The sequence below is a fragment of the Myodes glareolus genome, chromosome 5 (genome assembly GCF_982192425.1).
Source record: "Myodes glareolus chromosome 5, mMyoGla1.1, whole genome shotgun sequence".
NCBI classification, from domain to species: Eukaryota; Metazoa; Chordata; class Mammalia; order Rodentia; family Cricetidae; genus Myodes; species Myodes glareolus.
The window spans coordinates 45,301,340-45,323,254 of NC_142030.1; the positions used below are offsets into that span (position 1 = coordinate 45,301,340).

Sequence of the window (21,915 nt, forward strand, 5' to 3'; positions counted from 1 at the left end):
TATAAATAGGCATTTAATCCCACCTGTCAATATGATGTGAGTATTCTTGCCTTTTTATACATGATGAAACTGAGGCCAGAGAGGTCAGTTTAGGTACTCAGGCCTTGTAGCTAAGTACATCAGTCAATCTAGTAAGGGTGTAGAGAACTTGTCCAACTTGTGTTAAGGCTCTGGGCTCAATTTACAAAACTGTCGAAAGAAAAAGCAGAAAAGCTAGAAGCTGGATATGGTGGTGCATGTCTTTAATTCCAATACTTAGGAGGAAGAGACAGGAAGATCTTTGTGAGTTCAAGGTCAGCCTGATCTACATACACATAACAGTTTTTAAAATAATTTTTTTAAAAAAATAAATAATAATCTTTACTTCAGAATATTCTGAGTGCATGGCTATCTTCTTTTACTAATTTCTAGCTTTCTGTGATTTTTTTTTAGAGACAAGATCTCAATATGTACCTATGGATGGCCTGGAACTTACTATATAGACTAGACTGACCTTAAACTCATAGAGGTCTACTTGCGTCTGCCTGCCAAGTGCAGGGTCACTTGAACCACCATGACCTACCAATGTTATCATCATCTGTAAACTCTACCAGCACATACAAAAGCAAACACAAGTGGGGATTTCTTCAAAATGCATATGCTTTGGGTAGTGGAGGAACAGCTCTTCCTGCAGACAGGAGGTTCAAATCATAACCCGTCGAAGTCTCACCCGTGATTTTACACACAGTTTGAAGACGACTCTTATGAGATACAGGTTTCCTTAAAGTCTGGGTAAATAAAATGCACTATTACTTTATGAATCTCAACACAGCTGGAGTTTCAAATTGAAGGCTAGAGGGGTTTAGCCGGATAGTGAGACTGTCTGCTCTCCTGGATACTGGATATGCCACGAGCTTTCTTTCTATCCTGTGTTACGGTACCTGAAGACACTATTGCCTTGGGAAGCAATGACCATTTGAGTGAGTTCATTTAAAGTGGACCGTGGAAATCTGAGTGTGATAGTCTGGGCAGTGCCTAGGATCTTGTGTCTGTGGCACCTTATACATGAACTATAGGGATCTGTTTTTACCTTCAGGGCAAACGACAAACAGGTAAGAAACTAAGTCCTAATTTAATGGTGGAATGTTTTTTAAAAATAAGTTTTGGTACAGTGCCATGAAAGGAAAACTTTTGTGACATTACCGTGTGATTATTCTAAAAACATTGTTTGAATAGCATCGTATTGGAGCAAAAAGTGCGTAAGGTGCTTTCTAGAACTTTCTCCTCAATTTCTAAAACACAGACTTTATACCTAATTTAAGAATTCCAAATCCTGTCAAAACCAGCGGTTTAAGGTTTAGTCTCAGTGACTTTACAATTTCCAAGCCCGGTTACAGATCGCAGCTACCTGTCACGAACTCCAATCGCATACAGTGGAAAAAAAGAAAAAAAAAATCCACATCCTTTTCTATAACAAGTGAAGGGGTGTATCTAATGTTGTAAATTGCTCACGCCTGGTGTCCTGAACAGAAACCGATTCTGGGATTTTTCTCACAGGCGTGACCTCTGCTCCCAGCAAGTAAATTGCCAGAGGGAGAAACAAGTGTCAGCCCAAAGGAAAACACTGTTAGGGGATTTTTTAAATTTTTTTTTCTTTCTTTTTCTTTAAACCGATCACTTTTGAGGAGGAGTCAAAGTCCTCGCCAGGAGAGTACCATCTTTCCCCCCCACACCGGCCACCTCATCCCCACCCCCCAGCCCTTTCCTAAAGCCCCACTGGGGGAGACCTTCCCCCACTCTCCCCGGCACCCCCCATCCGGCCCGGCTCCCGCGGCTCCGCCCGGCTCGGGTTCCCCCAAGCCCCTCCGGGGTCGCTCGGGGCTCCCGGCCGCTGCCCCCAGGTGCGGCGGGGGAGGGGCGCGGGGCGGGGCAGAGAGGAGGAGTGGCGCGGAGCGTGTGCGGCCGGGGAAGCCATTGCCTGGTTAATAGTTGCTGTTGCTGCACTTCCGCTTCTCTCCCAGCGAGAGCGAGACACGAGTGGCCAGGCCCAGCCGCAGCCGCAGCAGCAGCCGCCGCGGCGGCACGGAGCAGCCAGACACAAAGAGAGGTGCGGGGGGCCCCCGGGGCGGGCGGGCGGGCGAGCGGGGCCTGGGGCCGCGGGGCCGGGGGCGGGCGGGCACGGGCGGGCCGCGGGGCAGCAAGGGCCGGGCCGGGGGCGCCGAGGGCCCAGGCGGAGGGGATGGGGCGGTGGGGCTGGGGCGGCGGGGACCGCGCGAACTGTCAGCGCGGCCCGGTCCCCCCGCGGGGACCCGCCCGCCCGGGGCGCATTGTGCGAGCGCAGCCCCGCGTGGCCGGGCCTGGCCGGGCGCCGTGTCCCCCGCGGCCCACGCGGCCCACGCTCGGCTTCCTCACCCACTCTCCCGGCTCGGCTAGTCCCGACCTCGCCGAACTCGAGCGGACGCCGGGAGGCCTCGGGGACCGCGGCGGCGGCTCCCGGCCCTCCCCGGGCCGCCCGCCCCCCCCCCCCCGCGCGATCGCGGCCCCCGCGTCCCTTCGGCCGGTGTGGCGGTGGGCCCCGATCCTCTGCAGGGCGGCGGGGGCGGCCCGGCCCGCGCCCTCCTGACAGCGGAGTTCCCTCTTTGCGGCGCCTGCATGGTCTGTGTTTCTGTTTTGTTTCCTCCCCCTGCAGGGGCCGTTCGCGGGGTGGGGTGGGGGGTTCGCTATGTCGGATGACGATTCGAGGGCCAGCACCAGCTCCTCTTCATCTTCGTCCTCCAACCAGCAAACCGAGAAAGAAGCCAGCACCCCCAAGAAGAAGGAGAGTAAAGTCAGCATGAGCAAAAACTCGAAGCTCCTCTCCACCAGCGCCAAGAGGTACCCCACTCCCTTCCCTACAGGCGTCCTAGCTTCCCAGTTGCCTCGTGCTGCATGTCAGGGAGGGTGGCTTCAACGACAACGTTCTCCTGTGTTCTCGGGCAGGAAAATGGGGCATGGGAGCCCCACCTGTTTTCTCTGCTGCTTGCTGTTTCTGGTTTTGTTAGTACCCTTCCTCGTCCATATGCAGGAGTTCTGGCTGGCCTCGTCCATGCCTTGTTGAAGTTTCAAGAATCCTCATTACTTTTATGAGTGAGTCTGATTGTGATTTCAGAGTCCTCTTCCTAGTAATCACGAATCTGCGACTTCCCGGAGGCTGTCATCCTCCTTCATAATTAAGGAGACCTTCCTGGGAACTCTCAGTGCATTCTGACCGTGTCTCTTCCTCACCTGTTGCAGGCGTGATGTTTTCTGAATAGAGTTTTTTCCTCCGTAACTTGCTTAAGGAATAACCAGCTCCCATTAGTGGTTAAGAAATTGAGGTGGTGTTTTCTGGTGGAATTTGAGGAGCCTTTTCCGGTTTGGGGCAGATGAATGAATCAGTAAATGTAAAATGATTATTTCAGCTATTTTGAGGGGGATAGGGTTTTTTTGTTTATTTTTTTCTGTTTAAGAACTTGTGTTTGATCCTTTTGGGGGAGACTTTGTTGTTGTGTTTTTAGACAGGGTCTTATTCCTTAGCCCAGACTGGCCTTGAACTCACAGCACAACTTCTGCCTCAGCTTTCCTGGTCGCTAGGACACTACATCCAGTGTAAAAAGGCAGGTGGATGCTTCGCCTCTGTCCACCTTAAGTAACACTCTTTGATCCCTGTAGTGTGAATCATCTCTAGCAGGTACCTGGGAATCCCCTGACAGCCTTTCATCAATCCATCTCTTTTCATTGAGATAGTTGACCATAGTCAAGAACGGAAACTGTGGGCTAGGTTGGGGGATATCATTCTTGAAAGAATTTAAGATGAAATGGGGCATCTAAGTGGTTTTGGCTCTCTCTGTTGAGCAGTGTGACTGGAACTCAGAGATTGACAGTTGGTTCTGTCATTCTCCCTGAAACTCACAGGCTTGGTGAGCTGTTTTAGTGATCTGACTGGCTGGTGGGGTGACTTTAGCCCATCTAAATAGTCAGCGTTCAGGTCTTGAGAGGGGATTGAGATGCCTTGGTAAAATTGTTCGTGTTTTCAGAGGGTTGGTTTGATTGTATCTCGGGCTCTTCAGAGTCTTGACTGGCTCTTTTGATTTAACCCAGGTGAAACCTCTGGGAGCCTGAGTTCTGCCCTTATTGCTAAGGATGGTCCTTCTCTCCCCCAGCACTTCTAAGCTCTCCATCCTCACTCATTCAGCTTCTGAGCTGCCCCTTAGGTCAGTGGAGCTTTTGCATTGTGTTAGAAGGCCCTTGGTGTGTTTGTGACTACACTGGAAGGGAAATGGACAGGTATTAAATGTCATTTGCTTTTTTTGTCAGTATAAATAATTGGATTTCCCCATGGATACAGTTTGCCTTTTTATGCTAAGGAAGTAAAAAACTTGTTCTGGGCATGGTAGTCCAGGCCTTTTGTCAACTCCGCCCTTGGAAACAGAAACAGGCAGGTAGATCTCAGGTGAGTTCAAAGTCAGCCTGTTGTGCATAGAGAGTTCCAGGAGGTCTGAGTATAGATAGGAACACCATCTCCAAAACAAAATGCCAAACAAAAAATAAACTGTTTGGTAGCTGAGATGGTAGTATGCTGGACTATCATGCATGAAGCCCTGGACTCAGTCCCCAGCACCGTCAGGCATTGTAACACAGACTTGTAATCCCAGGGCTCTGCCAGGCAGGAGGATCAACTCAAAGTCATCCTTGACTACACATACTTGAGTTGGAGACAGGCTCTCCTGTAGTCAGGGTCTCCTGTAGTTCAGGCTCAGCAATCTGAATGACAATAGATGTTTTTGGAGGGTAGGAAGAAGCCAGCTATAATGTACCAAGCACTGCCATTTTTAGATGGCATTTCTTCCCCCAGTAAAAGGGAAAACCAATTGAATGGTGACCGAGGGAAGTTCCTACTGTCAGAAGACATCCATTGTCATTCTGATTGCCAGCCTGAGAGCTTATCTGGGAGGAGCTGGTAAAGAAATGTTGGAAGTAGAAATAGAAGCGGGAAATAGTAAATAATAATTTTGCCTGTATACGAACACGTTTTATGTATCTTTTAATGCAGCACATTTAGCTTCCTAGACACCGTGCTGACACAGTAGCTATCTGTGTTAAACAAAGCTAAGGTTAGCACCAAAAGACAAAAAGTAGAAAGGGTGTCTAGGAAAGAATGAAAAGGAGGCTCAGGACCGGTGTTTGACAAGCCTGCCCTACATCATTGGTAGATGTAGAGCATCTAAATACACTGGTTTGGAAGGGGCCTATGGACCAGGAGGTGTTGTGAAAATGAAGCTAGACTCCCAGATTTAGGAATTTCACTCGTTGTGGAAAGTGGTTTCTAAACCGAGGGTAGAGAAAAGCCCCAGTGGGGAGTGTGGGGCTTCACTCTTGGACAGGCCTTTGATGCACTAGTAGATCTTTGATCACCACTCTGGGAACGGTGCACATGGTAGTGATTAAGATTGAATGGGTAAAACTGCCTGGTATTGCCCTTGTTAAAAATCGCATCATAATTTTAGTTTTGTGTGCAATCGTGTGGCATCATAATTTTAATTTGTGTGTATTCGTGTGGTATGTTTGTTTAGGCATGTCAGGGCACATGTGAAGGTCAGAGGCCAAATTGCTGGAGTCAGCCCTCCTTCCATGTGTAGGAATTGAACTGGGGTCAGCACGTATGCTGGCAGGCACCTTTGGCTGCTGAGCCATCTCACCAGCCATGGCATTTCAGCGTCTAAGTCCTAAAGGAGCAGCTGTCTTTACAGCTCCGAAGGAGGACATGTTTGCTTTCTGACAAATCTGAAAATGGTCAATTCCAATAGGTGCAAGAGTCTGGAAACTGGTGCTCCGGACTTTAGTCTGACATCCTGATGTGAACGAAGCAGATGCAGATGTCTAGGGACTGAAATGCTTACTGGGAGCTGTAGAATTCAGCAGGGCACCAATAGATGTCATAGAGACTGGGTGTTCTAAACTGGATCCCACTTGTACGGACCGGAAGCCCCCTCAATAGGAAAGTTTGAAGAACTTCCTCAGTCACTACTCAATTTATTTTTCCTTTTCACGTGGAAGAAGTGCCTGCTAAAAATGTCAGCGCGTTATAGCTAGCCTCTTCCTACTCCCGGAGAACTTTCTTGGGAAAGGGAAAAACATCCATTGTCATTCAGATTACCGAGTGTGTTGGCCTTATTTTTACTACCGAGCTGCCTTGGTGGATTTTTTTAAGTTGTAACAACCTGGTAGGAGAAGAAGTTATAAAAATAGTTTCCCTTTAGGAGAAGCAGCTTAAGGCCCCAAAGTTTGTCGTTTCCATTGGTGCCCTAAGCGCCAAGGTAAGCAGAAGACAAAGGCCGGCTCGGTGTGGTGTGAACTGTCAGTGGCTTCGGCCTCAGGCTGGGGGATGGGCTCTTTGTGAGGTGCGGAGGTGCCGGGAGGCCGGGCGAGCCCGCGGCCAGGTACCGGGAAGTTCGGGGCTGGGAGCGGGCAGGCGCGCCGTGGGCGCAGGTGGCAGTGCACCTGTGCGGGGCAGCCAGGGTTCCGCAGCCCTCAGCTCCACCGAGCACTTCCTGGACCGCTCCACCCTCACCGGTGGCGGTCACTAGGGCCCCGGGCGGCCATATTGGCTGTGCTGGGAGGTCACTGCTCCTGGTGCAGCTCCGGGCCTGAAAAGTACCGGCCTGCGGGGGGCGCTGTGCTGGTGTGTGGGTGCGGGCCTACGGGGGGCGCTGTGCTGGTCTGCGAGGTCCCGGCCTGCGGGGGGCGCTGTGCTGGTCTGCGAGGTCCAGGCCTAGGGGAGGTGTCCCTACCTGAGGAGGGGTGCTGGTCAGGGTCTGCTGGGAGACTCAGTTGTGGGCCTGCTCTAGGGGTGGGGCCTGCATGCAGAGTCACCGAGTTTAGGGGACCAAGTGGTCCTGGCCAAGGTGGAGGGGGGACGACAACTATTCTTAGGTAGAAAACACCCAGCACAACTGCCCTAGTGTGCTTGGCAGTATTGAAAGCCTGATGCTGTCAAGGGTGGGAGAGACCTAGAGTTTTGCCCTGCACTGGAAGGTCTCCCCAGCCTGGGAGCCCTGGGTTGCCTCTCCCTCAGTGGATAGAGTAAGGTGGGCTGCAGACCTGGTTCTGGGAGGGGCCTCAAACTAACTTTCTGTTTCCTGATCTCCCAGGATCCAGAAGGAGCTGGCAGACATCACTTTAGACCCTCCACCAAACTGCAGGTGAGTTGCCTATGGAGTGTTGTCTTCTTAAAATTCTCCTAACTTCTGTCTCACGTTTTCTTTTCTGTTATAGAATTTTGCTTCTCTTCTATGGTCTGTGAGTGTCTGGTGCTCACACCAAATATCCAAGGAAATATATATGTATGCTGTGGGTGTGGTGTGCAACAAGCTCAGAACTGTTGAGAAGTATTAGAGTTACACGATGTGGGCGCTCGTGTATATGAAACAAACTGCAAAGTTAAGGTGAAGGAGTACCCCTTTTGTAAGCTGGCTGTGAGTGATGTCAGCCTTTAGAAATTTGGTCTAGAAATTGCTCTGCTGGAATAACCTCATTACAGGTGTGACATGCTGGAGCTTGGCGGGAAAAGAAACACCAGATCCTCAGACGTACTCTTGTAATTTTGTGTTGGACTTTTGGCAAAGCAATTCAGGAAATAACTTGTGGCTTTAACAGAATAGTTTTGTTTTAAATTATAAATTTAAACCCTTAAAAGGTGATGTTTTGTTGGCTGTTGTGTAATACAGACTGAGTATATTTGTGTACGTTTTGGTGTGAAAACTAGCCAGCTTCCAAAGGGTGTGCTGACCACTTGGCTTTCTTTTTGCATCTTTGAGTCAAAGTGGAAAGAAGTTGTGATGCTTTGTGTAAATTGATAGTGAATCATGAAGAACCAAAAACTTTAGTAAAACCAAGATCATCCTTGAATGGAAGGCACGCTTTCTTTGGGCTTTAAATTTGCTGGTAGAAGTTACTGGCGAATACTTGCTAGATGTACACAGTGAGCATGCGCAGACATTCAGGATGGAAGCTAAGTAAAGTATTTTGCTTTTAAAACACTCGTGTTTTAAAACTGTGATTGGTGACTTAAAAACAAAATTTCGTGTTGCTGTTTTGTTGACTGTTACTGTTCTGTGTGTGTGACTGCATGACGTGTGCATGTGGAGCTTACAGACAGCTTTGTGGAGTCCGTCTCTCCTCAGGTCGCCACGCTTGAGCTGTAAGCGTCTTCCCCACTGAGCTGTCTGGCCCACCCTCGTGATTCTATTTTGTATGAATTTGTTCTTAGTGTTGCTCAAATTTGTAATACTTTTTAAAATTTTGTTCTGATTTGTAAGAAAGTCATTTTGAGTATCAGGTCCTTCTTGGTATTTTTCCCTTGAGACATTGTCTCAAACTTGATGTGTAGCTGAGGATGACCACAAGTTTCTAATCCTCCTGTCTGCCTTGTCCCCAGTGCTGGCATTACATGTGTGAGCTACCGTACTGGCTTTATGCCAGGCTAAACTCTGCACTTCACGTGTGCACTCTACCAACGGAGCTGCATTCTCAGTAAGATACTTTTAAACTGTGTTCTTTAACTGAGCCGCTAATTATTCTCTAGGATTTCTTTTGTAGCCAATAATCTTTTCAATGGTCGAGAAAGTGGAGAAACAGTAAGAGCTGTTTAGATGAAGGCCTGAGCGTCCCTAGGTGGTTTGTGTGGAGTCATGGATGTTCCCTGCGGTAGGCCTGAGCTGTAGCTGCCACTGCTGCTGGTGTTGTCTCCCGTGTGCGTGTCTCTTGTGAGTTCACAGAGCTGATCAAGTTAGAAATCATGGCTTCAAAGCTAGCATCATTTATTAAAACGCAATGGCTTTCTTGTGAACAAGTCTGTAAACAGTTGGGAGGTCTCCTGAGATTGCTCTGCGGAAGCAGGGTAGGCACTTGAGCTCTTGTCACAGCGGCAGGGGTCATCTGTGAGAGGCTTGTGCTTCTGAAGCGTGAAGGCCATCTTCTCTTTGTAAATTCCTCATCATCACCCCTTCCAGCGAGCCCTCTGAGCATTACCTATGGCTGGGGATGGTCCCCTGGATGGTGGGTGACAACTCTTACAGCACTTAACATTTTGGGAAGAGTGCAATTTCCAAGAACATACTAGGTATCTTTATTTTGAGAAAAAAAAATACACACACACATACATGCAGTCTTTTGAAAACCACAACTGCTTTACTTCCTGGAGATATCCCACTAGGCTTTCAGCTCCGTGGTTCTCAAGCTCCTTAATTCTGCACAGTTCTCCATGTTGGGGTGAGTGACCCCCCCAAGCCATAAAGTTATTTTTGTTGCTACTTCATAACTGTAGTTTTGCCACTGTTATAATAATGTAAATATCTGATATGCAACCCCTGTAAAAGGTTTGTTTGATTCCCCCCGAAGGAGTCTTGACCCACAGGTTGAGAACTGCTGTTTTAAGTGATCTGAGTTTGAGTTTCTGTTGTTGCTTTCCTGTCTTACCACCTGTGTTGTGCTTTACTTTCTGTCCTGGGCTCTTGTCTAAGTTTGGTCTTATATTTTGTGATGCTACCTGTATGAGATTTAAAACCAATTTTTAAAATAACATTTATTCATGTGTTTATACATGAGGGTGCACATGGGCCACAGCATGTATATGGATGTCAGAGGATAATTTGCAGTAATCCTACCATGTAGATCTTAGGGATTGAACTCAGGTTATCAGGTTTAGGGCAAGTACCTTTACCTGTTGAGCCATCTCACCTGCTCCTCTGTATTAAGTATTTACTATCTTGATGTGTAGCATGAATCTAATTGGTCTTAATCATAAAAACCCAGATATTAGGGGGTAAAAGCTGAAAGATTAGAGAATCGGAGGTGCCAGCCACTAGTTCTTACCTCTATGAAATCTTTAGAACAAATTGGGTATCCTGTCTTTACAAGTGCTCAGACTGAATGCCTTGAGTTCCTTTCTCCTCCCGCCTTATATTCCTCTCTGCCCAACCATATCCCTTCCTGTTGAGATAAAAGGCGTGTGATTCCCAAATACTAGGATTAAAGATATGAGCCACCACCACTGGGCTGTGTTTCTCTTTGAGACTGGATCAGTCTAGTGTAGCTCAGGGTGGCCTCTGTCTCCCTAGCGCTGGGCTTAAAGGTGTGTGCCACCACTGCCTGACCTCTATGGCTAATTAGTGGCTCTCTCCACACTCTGATCCTCAGGCAAACTTTATTTGTTAGATCACAAACAAAAATCACCGCATTTATGGCCTTTATTGTTGGAGACAGAATAGTTTAGTTTAGATACTTTTTGAAGTTGACTTCCAATTAAGATACATGAATTAAATGATATATTAAATGTGTATATTAAAATTTTTTCTGGTATAATTTTTTTTCACATGAGAACTCAGTGTAGTTCCTAGTGAAATTGTAATTTCATCCATTATAAATTATATTGGATATGCTGAATAATTGGGTTTCATTTTATGAATTTCTGATGTAGATATACCTTTTTAGATATACCTTACCCTTTCTAGATATAGTTTACCCTTTATAGAACTTCTTTCAAGCAGCATTCAGTTTTAAATTTAGACACATTACTTTCTTAAACATATGAGGTAGCACACAGCATCCTCTCAGTGGGGTGGGGACCGCTGTGGTGCTTGTTTTCGCTTGTCTCAGTACTTGACTGCAAAGTTTGGATTCAAAGTTACAGAACTTTAAAATTGGATGAATTTCATTTGCTAAAGATGTTGTCTGACAAAAAAAGCTAATAATTAATGCTGTGTTTTGTATTGAGTAGATTAATTCTATAAATTATGTGTAATTTTATAAATTATGCATGTTTATGAGTATGGGTTTGTGTATGTGCATGTGGTTGATGGAGTTCAGAGAAATCATTGATCTCCTGGAGCTGGAATTCGAGATGATTCTGAGCTGCCTGTCATAGGCTCTGGAAATGGAATTTGGATCCCTTCAGATCAGCGAGACTCTCCTGAGTCTCTGAGCCATCTCCAGCCCCGGAGACTTTTAAAAATATAAATTGCTTTGTATTGCCATGTACATGAAATTCTTACTTTCAAACATCAAGCTATTTAGTATTGTGTATGTGTGACTCTCTCTACCACTCTTTCTCTCTGTGTACATAGTGAATGAAATATTTCTGCAATTTACCATGCGTTGTTCAAGTTTTTTTTCTCTATCATTGACTCTATTCTTTTAGGAGAAAAATGGGCTGTGATTCTTGTAATGATTCCGTAAAACTTGACTCTTTTTGGGATGGAAAATCATGAGTTCTAGACAGCTCGTGAACTTCGGCCATGGGGTCAGTTTTGTAGCTGTTATTTGCAACTCACGGCTCATAGTTTGCTAAACTGACTAGCTATAGTCAATTAAATTATAATTTAAATTCTGAACATGAATGTCTTTAGACAGCACGTTTACTCATCATAGCTGGCATATTTTGCCCAAGTCCTTTCTACTTTAGTTTTATTTAGTGGGAACACCTATATTATAAGTAAGTCTCTAGCTAGTGTAAATGGAAATCTAAAATTCAGAATTTTGGTTGATGTTATTTTAGGTAAAAGTATTTTTTGAGCCATTAAGCATTTTAAACACAAGAAGAGGTTAGTAAAAATGAATTTTTCTTTATATAATTTTGTTATATTTGACCAGTGTTTTTTTTTTTAAATATTTATTTATTGTGTATACAGCATTCATTCCATGTATACCTGCAGGCCAGAAGAGGGCACCAGACCTCATTACAGATGGTTGTGAGCCACCACGTGGTTGCTGGGAATTGAACTCAGGACCTTTGGAAGAGCAGGCAATGCTCTTACCCTCAGAGCCATCTCTCCAGCCCCCTTGACCAGTGTTTTTATTTTTCTTAAGTATGTAAAGTTAAGTTAGGACCTTCTCCACCAAGAGCTGTCCTTAATCAGATTAAATTCCTTGGTGTAATGGCAAATCAATCCCACACCAGTTATGTTTTAAAGAGGTATTTATTTTGGGGGGTAAAACTTACATACACCATAAACCGTCAGGAAGGGAGCCTAGTTGCTGGAGCAGGAGCCAGGAGCAGGAGCGGGGAGCAGGAGCTGGAACTAAAAGGCCGAGCCGAGTTTGCTGCTCTTCTTTTAAAGAGAAATATACCACGCCCCAGTGGGCTGGTATTTCAGCAGCTATTGGCTGATGGAGCGGAAGGCGCTCCGCAGCACTGTGGGCTCGTGCTCCAGCGACTATTGACTGAAGCAGCGGAAGGTACTCCCGCAGCAGAGGTGAAACAACGTCATTTAAGAAAGAAGAAAAGAAAACAAGCAGTACTTGTAATTCTCAGCCCCCTTATCCTTGCAGTGATATTTCATTTGTATTTTAATAAATAAAGTTTGCCTAAAGATCAGAGAGTAAAACAGTCAGCCGCACTGGTCAGCCTTACAGACAAACCAGGTAGTGGTGACAAGCACCTTTAATCCCAATAGCCAGTGCACGCCTTTAATCCCAGCTCTAGAGAGGAACATAAAATGAGAGGAGACAGCTCTCAGGCACAGTCTCCTTCTGAGATACCTGGAGGCAGGATTGCAATTTCAGACTGAGGTAGAAGTAAGAGCCAGTGGCTAGCTGTTTTGCTTTTCCGACCGTCAGGTTGAATCCCAATTTCTGTCTGGGTTTTTATTAATCATGCTACATATCCTTCTCTTCTGAAAGGCCCAATGCCCAGCTTGCCTCCCTTACAGTGTTGGAGGGAAAGCCCAGCCTTTTATTTTGAAACAGTCTCACAAAGCTCAGGCTAACCTTAAACTTGCTGTTTAGTGGAGGATGATTTTGAACTCCTAATCTTCCTGCTTCCACCCTCCAATGCTAGGATTACTGGTTCGTGCTAGCACACCCTTGTTTTTGAGACAAGTTCTTGCTGTCTCAAAATTCTAGCTTTGAATTCATGATGCTCCTGCCTTGCCACCTGGTGAGGAGTCATTAATTACTGTATTGAATGATGAACTTATTGGAGATGGATAGTATCAGTAAGGGTACAATATTGTAATCAATATTACAAAAATGTAATCAATGTCATTGAATTGTATACTTAGAATGGTTAAAATACTAGGGACTGGAGAGATGATGACTCGGAGCTTAAGAGGTCTAGCTGCCCTTTAGAGGACTGGAGTTTGTTCCCAGCGCCTTTATGGGAGGATTCAAAACCACCTGTCATTTCTACTCCAAGGGATCCAGTGTTTTCTTGTGGCCTCCACAGAAACACACATAAATACAACCTTTACAAACTATTTTATGACACAGTGAAAACAATATTGCTGTTAAGATGCTGGTTTTTGTTTAATTCTTACAGCCTTTAAAAGGTGATGCTGGTTTTAGAGGTGCTTGTAAAAGTGCTGATATTCTCCGTACAAACCTTGAGTGCTACTGTGTAGGAAAAAGAGCTATGCTCAAGTGGTCCGTCATCTAATAAAGGTTTTAAGAAATGTGGGAATGTGCATGTTGAGGTAGTAACTGCCAGCGCTGTGCTGTGGAGGTTCAGGAAAGTGAGAGATGACTTTGCCCTGGGTGTGAGGCTCATGGCTGGAACACTTTGTCATCTGGGAAGGTTTCAAGAGGGCATAGGAATTGGGGTGAAGAATGAAGCCTAGGCTCAGTGAGAAAAGTGTCTGCCCACACGGCAGAGGGCAGGGTGGGAGGGTTGTCTAAGCCTTTGGCTCCAGAGTGCAAAACAAGTAGGAGGATGTAATTGTAAAGATAAAATTTGAGTTGCACTGTCAGACTAGGCCTTTGAATTTTATTACATTAGAGAATCTTCAAAACTTTTGAGTGGGAAATGAAATTTTTGTGGGTCAATTTGGACAGAGACAAGGGTAGCATAAAGTTGAGTAGGAAGCAGCAGACTTACTTGGCTGCTGTACTGCGGGTAGGGATTGAAGAGAGGAGACAGCAGCAGAACTAGGAAACTTGGATGCTGAAGTCTCAGTTTGGGGGCACTGGTGACTTTAAGCATCAAGAGAGAACAGGAAAAGTTGCTAAGGGGAGGCAGGGTCTCTCTCCACAGTTATTCGTGCTGTTGGTCATATACAATGTCCAGCATGTTGCTGCCTCTGAGTAGGCTATCAGTAAATGTTTGTAGTTTGGTTGTATAATTGTATTTATTAATCAATTATAGAGCTCTCAAATCTGCCTGCTTTTAGGTAAGAGTAGGGAAATTAAGTAGATTAAAAATTCCCTGAGAGGCAAAGACAGTGATTTAAGTCTCTGATTCTGACCCTGCGTGTTTCCCCGACTCTTCAGTTTGAATGTTTCAGAGGCACAGGTGACCCGGGGAGAGTGGTGTGGTGCACTGTCTGCAAACTTCACGTCTGTCCAGTTAGTGCCATTGTTGCTGTGACATACTGTGACCAAAACCAGCTTAGGGTAGGAAAGGGTCTGCCACAGTTGTCACTAAACACGTCAGCAGGAACTCGGGCACCTGCCTGCTCTTCCCACTGCATTATCTCTAACCAAGGGAACAGCAGAAGCCATAGAGGAATTCTACTTGCTGCCTTATGCAGCGTAGTGCTTAGTTAGCTTTCTTAGACTACCCAGGACCACCTGCCTAGGGAATGTAACCACCTACAGTAGGATGGCCTTCCTCATCAATCAACAAGACAATCCCCTCCAGACTGACAGGCCAATCTAGGTAATCCCTCACCTGAGACGCAGATGACTTGAGGTTGTCAGTTAAAATTAACCAGGACACTTGGTTTCTCTGTTTACCTGTTGCAGAGTGTGAATGAAAGCTGCTTCCATGAAGTGGTTAAGTGTACTAGAGTCAAATCTAAGGGCCTTGGCAGAGGGGCCAGGCTGGCGGTGGCTTAGCAAATCTATGTGAGTTGAAAGGTTTGTGATGATAAAGGGGATGAAATTAGCTGGGAAGAAGAGGGCTAGGATGTGTTCTAAAAGCGGGCACACACCATAGTAACAGCACAGGGAAGGCTGAAGGGGTAGAGGAATCATGTATTTGAGACAATCCAGAACTACATAGCAAGTTCCAAACAGAACTGTGATCTGAGGGGCATCTGCAAATGAAGGACAGGTAGAAAGAGCAGACCTGGAAAAAAGAGGAAGCAAAGAAGCAGGAGGAGCACCAAGACTCTGGGAGAAGAGAAGGAACTTCAACCTTTTAGGTTTTTACAGACCAAGAGGGAAAAGCAAACAGAGGGATAGAGGGGCAAGAAGGAGATGGAACATTTTCCAAACATAGTTCTAAAGAAGATGGTAGAATGTCTAATTGAGCCTATTGGCAGAGACCATTTCTTTTGAAAAGCAGGACAGCTCTCTACTGGCTTGGAAGCATCTCTGCTGTGTGAGGAGCCCTCCAGTCCTGTATAGAGCTAAGGGCAATAGCATCCGCCTCCTGCTTGTTCTTTTCCTGGGAGACTTTAACCTCCTTGAGAAAAAGGGCTGTTTGTCTCAGCATCCCCCTGGTGCCCAAGAAATAATGGTCAATCATCAGTGTGTGTTTGAAGCTCGATTCTAATTAGTCTTAGCAATCAAAACCTGGAGTCAGATATTGAGGGTGAAAGCTGAAAGATCAGACAAGCAGAGCAACTAGCCACCAGAAACTTCTTATCTCTACAAAATAGCAGACCGAAATGGGGGGAGGGGCATCCTGTCTCTACAGATCCTCGGACTAAATGGGTGACTGAGCTGCTGGCTCCATACACCTTATATTCCTGTCTCCACCTCACTAATGCTGGGATTAAAGGCTTGCACCACCACAGCCTGGCTCTGTTTCTCTTTTAGACTGGCTCAGTCTTGTGTAGCCCAGGATGGCCTTTAACTCCTAATCTTCCTGATTCCTTCTCCAAGTGCTGAGATTAAAGTTTTGTGCCACCACTGCCTAGTCTCTATTGTTAACCATGTCTAGTTCCACCCTCTGATCTCCAGGCAAGCTTTATTTGTCAGAACACACAAAAAAATATCGCACAATGTGCATTAAATGACAAGTGTAGTTTGTATGATGTTTTACTCTTGGCTTTTTGAGGGGCCCACCACCCTGCACCCAAATAAGTCACATAGAGGCTTATTCTTAATTGTAAATGCCTGGCCTTAGCTTGGCTTTTTTTTCTAGCCAGCTTTACTTAAATTTTCCCAGAGTACCTTTTGCCTCTGGGCTTTCCCTTTTCTTCTGTGTATGTTACTTTCACTCTTGTTCCCGTGGCTGCTCCCTGGCATCCTCTCCTTGTTCTCTTTTGCCTTCTTTTCCTTGTTTCTCCTATTTATATTCTTTGCCTGCCAGCCTTGCCTATTCTTGCTTCTGCCTTACTATTGGCCGTTCAGCTCTTTATTAGATCATCAGGTGTTTTGTTTTAGACAGGCACAGTAACACAACTTCACAGAGTTAAACAAATGCAGCATAAACAAAAGCAACACACCTTAAAACAATATCCCAACAATATTCTGATGGGTTTCCAGAACGTCTTATTACATTCTGTAAGAAATGGCGGGAAGAACTGGGGAAATTGCTGTCACAAATGATTTCACAGCTCTCCAGGGCCCCAAGCATTGTTGGCAGTTTGGACCCTTCCAGAATCACATCAGCCAGGGTGATTTAAAAAACAACAAAAGATGTGCTCTGTTCTTCAGACCAGGCTGGTTTGTGATAAAGAAAATCATGTGTCTCTGGTGCGCGTATCCGTCTTACAAAGTCCCTGCAAAGAGCATTAATGTAGGAAGCCATCCTGTATCTTAACACTGGTCCGCATGGCTAGAAGGACTAGGACCAGTCCTCCCAAGACATCTGATGCACTCCCTATTACCTAGTAAAGTGAAACAGGGCTTTCATAAGAAGCCCATTCTTGCTTAGCCATGCTCTCAGTGAAACAAAAGGCCTGGCCACTGGCTCAGGTGTCCTCTCGCCCTCTGGACCACCTCCTCCTCTGGGAGGTGAGAAACTCACCAAGCCTCTGCTTGAGAGACCAGTCCAGGAGCTGCTCTGTTCAGAGCATATGCTCTCCAGAATCCCTGCCCCCTTTGTGGAAGGTCAAGGTGATGTCTCCTGCCCTGCAGAGTCAGAGCTAGAGACTGTCCTGAGAAGCAGATGACTGACAGTTGCTCCTCACTGTGCTGTCTTGAGCCCAGTTCTGTCTGCTTGTCAGAGAATGTGCTGCCCACATGAACAAGTTGGTAAACTGGCAGATGAGACTGATGTCATCTAGCTTTGTGTAGTGTTCAGAAGCAGCTTGACCTCTGGAATCACAGCAGAATTCTCCAGTCTGACCTCGGTCAGTACTGTTTCAAGCAATAATAACCAATGTTGTGGCCTCGGTAGGGCTCTTAGCATTGATGTGATGGTCACGGATATTGTCAGGACCTTAGGGATTCGTGTCTTTTCTAACTGATAGATAGAAATTTGATGTGGGGTGTACCCCTAGTAAATCTTATAGAAAAAGACATTAGACTTAACATGACTGTAATTCAGCACTTGGGAGTCTGAGGCAGGAGGGTTGCCTTGAATTTGGGTGTAGCCTGGGCTACAGATTGAGTGAGGCTCTTCCTCTAAAAAAAAAAAAAAAAAAAAAACTAGAAAAAAGTAGTTTGGGCTGGGCAGTGGTGGCACATGCCTTTAATCCCAGCACTTGGGAGGCAGAGGCATGGGCATCTTTGTGATTTGGAGGTCAGCCTGGTCTACAGAGCAAGTTTCAGACAGAGAAACCCTGTTTCAAAAAAAAAAAAAGGCAAGAAAAAAAGTAGTTTGGGATAAATGGGTGTATTACATCTGACATCTAACTGGCAGCAGGGTGGTCAAATCAGGTCCTAGCTGCTGATGCAGTGAAGTGGGTACTGTCATTGTTCTGTAGGGGCTAAACAGAGCTTCTGTCTGCTGTGAAACTTAGATTTTAATAGGTGTCTTAGTTAAGGTGTTTATTGCTGTGATATAGACCATGCGGCTTGGGGTCACACTCCATTACTGAGGGAAGTCAGGGCAGGAACTGAAATAGAAGCCATGAAGGAGTTCTGCTCTCTGGTTTGCTCAGACTGCTTCCTTACACAGCCTAGAACTCATGCTCAGAGATGGCACCACCTGCAGCGAGCCGGGTCTTCACACACCAAACATTAGTCAAGACAAGCTCCACAACTTGCCTGCAGGGCAGTCTGTCAGGGGCACTTTCTTCTTCGGGGTTCCCTCCTCCCAGACGGCTCTTGTATCAAGTAGACAGAAACCTAGCCAGCACAGCCAGTCGAGGGAGTTGTACGCTGTGATGACTGGTGGGAAAGAAGTTCATGGAGCAGTGACAGGGCCGCAGGGTGGATGGGGGACCTGCAAAGACCTCACAGATGAGGCGAAAGGAAGAAGCTAGGGAAAGTCCTATAAGAGTATTCTAGTAGGGGTCCAGCGAGGGAAGCCATGAGAGTCAGGTCCAGTATGGAGTTGGGAGAGCCTTCTTGGTTTTGAAGTTAGGAGTGGTCAAAAGGACTTTTCTTACCCTTTATGTATGTGGATCAGAGTTGGGGAAGGCAGGAGTGGAAAAGGTGGGGCTGTGTTCAGGGTGACAGTGGAGATGTGGAGTAGAAGACCTACACCTCTTTGGGTTGCACTTGGGAGACAGGAACATAAAGGGCTCCTCCAGTTTGTGGTTTTGCTGCTAGTTAGACGGTGGTGACTTTTGGCTGATAGTGAGAAACCTGGCATAGAGCCCAGCTGTGTGTGCTGGGAGGCAGTTAGACTGGAAATGGCTGCTCAAAGTAGGTGTGAGATTGATTTCCACCAGCCATCCAAACTAAGATGTCAAATAGAAGTTAGATATGGGGGATTGGAACTCAGGACTAGTTTAGAGCCATCTGGGAGACCTCACTGTGAGACTTGTGAATAGGAAAAGCCTGGCTCACCCTGAAAGAAAGGGATAAAAGAAGAACTTTGGGTGGAGCTTGGGCGTCTTGCTCACATATAGATGCTGATAGTAGAAGCCAAGAAGGGGGTGAAGGGGATCAGAAGTGGCGACTGGAAAGTGTTCCGAGTAGAGTGATCGTCGCGTCTGAAATGACGCCCAAGCAGGCACACAGGAAGGTCAGCAAGTCATCTCTGCACACCACAACTTCAGGCGTGGTGGCGACCACCTTACACAGGTCCACGCTAGGTAACAAATGAGAGGGAACAATTTTCAATTAAAACAGAAAGATATTTCTGTTCTTCTCAGTTAAAGATTTCATTGTGTTTATCCAGAAAAGTGATTCATTATTTCATATGTACTTTAAAATTAACTAATTCCTAGAGTTATTTTTTTAAGATTTATTTTGACTTGTATGTGAGAGAAAATAAGAATGAATGAATCCGTATGCCACATAAGCAGGTACTCACCCAAAAATGTTCAGAAAGTGTTGAAGCCCCTGAAGCTCAAGTTTCATAGGTGGTTTTCAGCTTCCCAGTTCAGGTGCCAGAAACTAAACCCAGGTCCTCTGAAAGGGCAGTAAGTACACACTCCTAACCACTGAGTCATTTCTCCAGCCCCGAGAATTTATTTTCAAGAGAGGGTCTCACTATGCAACCCTGACTGGCCTAGAGCTTGCTGTGTAGACCAGGTAGCCTGGAACTTAAAGATATCCTCCTGCTGGGCAGTGGTGGCGCACGCCTTTAATCCCAGCACTTGGGAGGCAGAGGCAGACAGATCTTTGTGAGTTCGAGATCAGCCTGGTCTACAAGAGCTATTTCCAGGACAGACTCCAAAACTATAGAGAAACCCTGTCTTGAAAAAAAACAAAACAAACAAACAAAACAATAGCCTCCTGCCTCTGTCTCCCAAACACTGGAATTAAAGGTTTGTGCCATCATGCCCAGCTTCCCAGGATCCTAAAACAGCTGAGCCAGCCATACCAATTTTAGATTATGCAGGTTATCTTGGTCTTGCTTAACCTCATTAATTTGGGTAGCACCTGGAAATATTTGGGAATGGGAGTTGGGGTCATGAAAGCCTTTGGTGCTGCCTGAGGAAAACAGGTAGACAGGTGAGGTACAAGTGTCAGTCTGCAGAGGGGTTTCTCTACAGAAGTAATTTACATTTCTCCCATTACCACAACCTCGCCTTCTCTGTGGGAATACATTTCACTTTTTAAACATAATTTACTGGAATTGGTGTTATAAAAATTTATTTCTTGGCAGACTTTACTGGTGCACATTTATCCTAATAGGAGATCATTCAATTGGTTTACATAAAAGACCCTCAAAGAAGACGTTTGTTTTATTATCAGCACCCAAGAGGATTTCTAAAACATGACTGATAACTTTCCTCCAACCTAAGTAAATATTTCAGAATGTTTGTTTAGTGCTTATGTACGTACATGGAGCCTGGCAGTGAGCTGCAGCTGCACTTTGTGCTGCATTGCCCTTCGCCTTGTCTGCATAACCCTCTTGGAGAGCATCCTGGGCCACATCACTTCATTCTGCAGTGAGGCTGTCACAGTATCCTGGGGTGTTCTCACATGCAGGGTGAGTGCAGTGGACTGACGAAGGTCCTCTACAGGAAACCTCCTGAGGACGTGGTTCCTGTTCACCGGAACCTGGACCTGGTGTCATTCTCTCCACGGGCAGCGTGTCTGTGTCCCTGTGTTCCTCCTTTATCTCACTGTTGCCCACTGACAGATGTGGATGTGCTTTCTGTAGTGTGTTGCCTGTATGTTAAAACATGTTTGTGGGGGCAAGGGTGAAGGTATGCCAACCTCCAGCCAAGTGTTTCCAGGTGGGAAGGACCAACTCTCCTCTGCCTTCTTTGCCTCCCAGCTTACCTCTGAGCTGTGCATTAGCAGGGAGTTGTGGAGAAGCGTTCTTTACTGTCGACTTAACCACACAGGAGAGTCGTGGTCATTTTATCCTCTGTCTCCCGGTGGTTGGTGCTGTCTTATTTTTATTTTCCCAGAGCCACTGCTAAAACCTTTCTTACATTTAGTGACTTGCTGCAATCCAGCTGTCATTGCTTTCCACATGTTTGTGCTTCTGGGCTGATGGCCCCTCTAGAGCTGTCCTCTTCCACCTCTGAAGCCTCCCAGTGCCTTTCAGGCTTCTGCGGGAACACTAGGTCTGAGTTGGTCACATTTGCTTGTTGCCATTTGACCTGAAGATGCATTTTTTATATCTTTTTCTTTTTTTATTGAGCTCTACATTTTTCTCTGCTCCCCTCCCTGTCTGTCCCCTCCCCACTTCAACCTTCCTCCAAGGTCCCCATGCTCCCAATTTACTCAGGAGATCTTGTCTTTTTCTACTTTCTACTTCCCATGTAGATTAGATCTATGTAAGTCTCTCTTAGTGTCCTCATTGTTGTCTAAGTTCTCTGGGATTATGGTTTGTAGGCTGGCTTTCTTTGCTTTATGTTTAAAATCCACCAATGAGTGAATACTTGTGATAATTGTCTTTCTGTTCTGGGTTACCTCACTCAAAATAATGTTTTCTAGCTTCATCCATTTTCCTGCAAAATTCAAGCTATCATTATTCTTTTCTGCTGTGTAGTACTCCATTGTGTAAATGGACCACAGGTTCTGGCTATGATAAACAAAGCTGCTATGAACATAGTTGAGCACATGTCCTTGTGGCACGATTGAGCATCCTTTGAAAATATACCCAAAATGGTATTACTGGGTCTTAAGGAAGGTTGTTTCCTAATTTTCTGAGAAATCACCACACTGACATCCAAAGGGGCTGTACCAGTTTGCATTCCCACCAGCAATGCAGGAGTGTTCCCTTTTCCCCACAACCTCTCCAGCATAAGTTGTCATCAGTGTTTTTGATCTTGGCCATTCTTACAGGTGTAAGCTGGAATCTCAAAGTTGTTTTGATTTGCATTTCTCTGATGACTAAGGATGTTGAACATTTCCTTAAGTGTCTTTCAGCCATTTTAGATTTCTCTGTTGAGAGTTCTCTGTTTAGGTCTGTACTCCAGTTTTTTTAAATTGGGCTATGTGATCTTTTGGTGTCCA

General features: G+C 45.8%; 1 protein-coding gene across 1 annotated transcript in view; it reads left to right on the plus strand.

The window, feature by feature from the left end:
* The first annotated feature begins 1,949 nt into the window (after positions 1–1,949).
* Positions 1,950–21,915, plus strand: part of Ube2e1 (ubiquitin conjugating enzyme E2 E1) — a 54,314-nt gene continuing 34,348 nt past the window's right edge. The window contains exons 1-3 of the mRNA XM_087906282.1: positions 1,950–2,086; positions 2,669–2,853; positions 7,149–7,199. Of these exons, the coding sequence (XP_087762408.1) occupies positions 2,702–2,853; positions 7,149–7,199 (203 nt within the window). The 5' untranslated portion in view covers positions 1,950–2,086; positions 2,669–2,701. The remainder of the gene's footprint in view (positions 2,087–2,668; positions 2,854–7,148; positions 7,200–21,915) is intronic.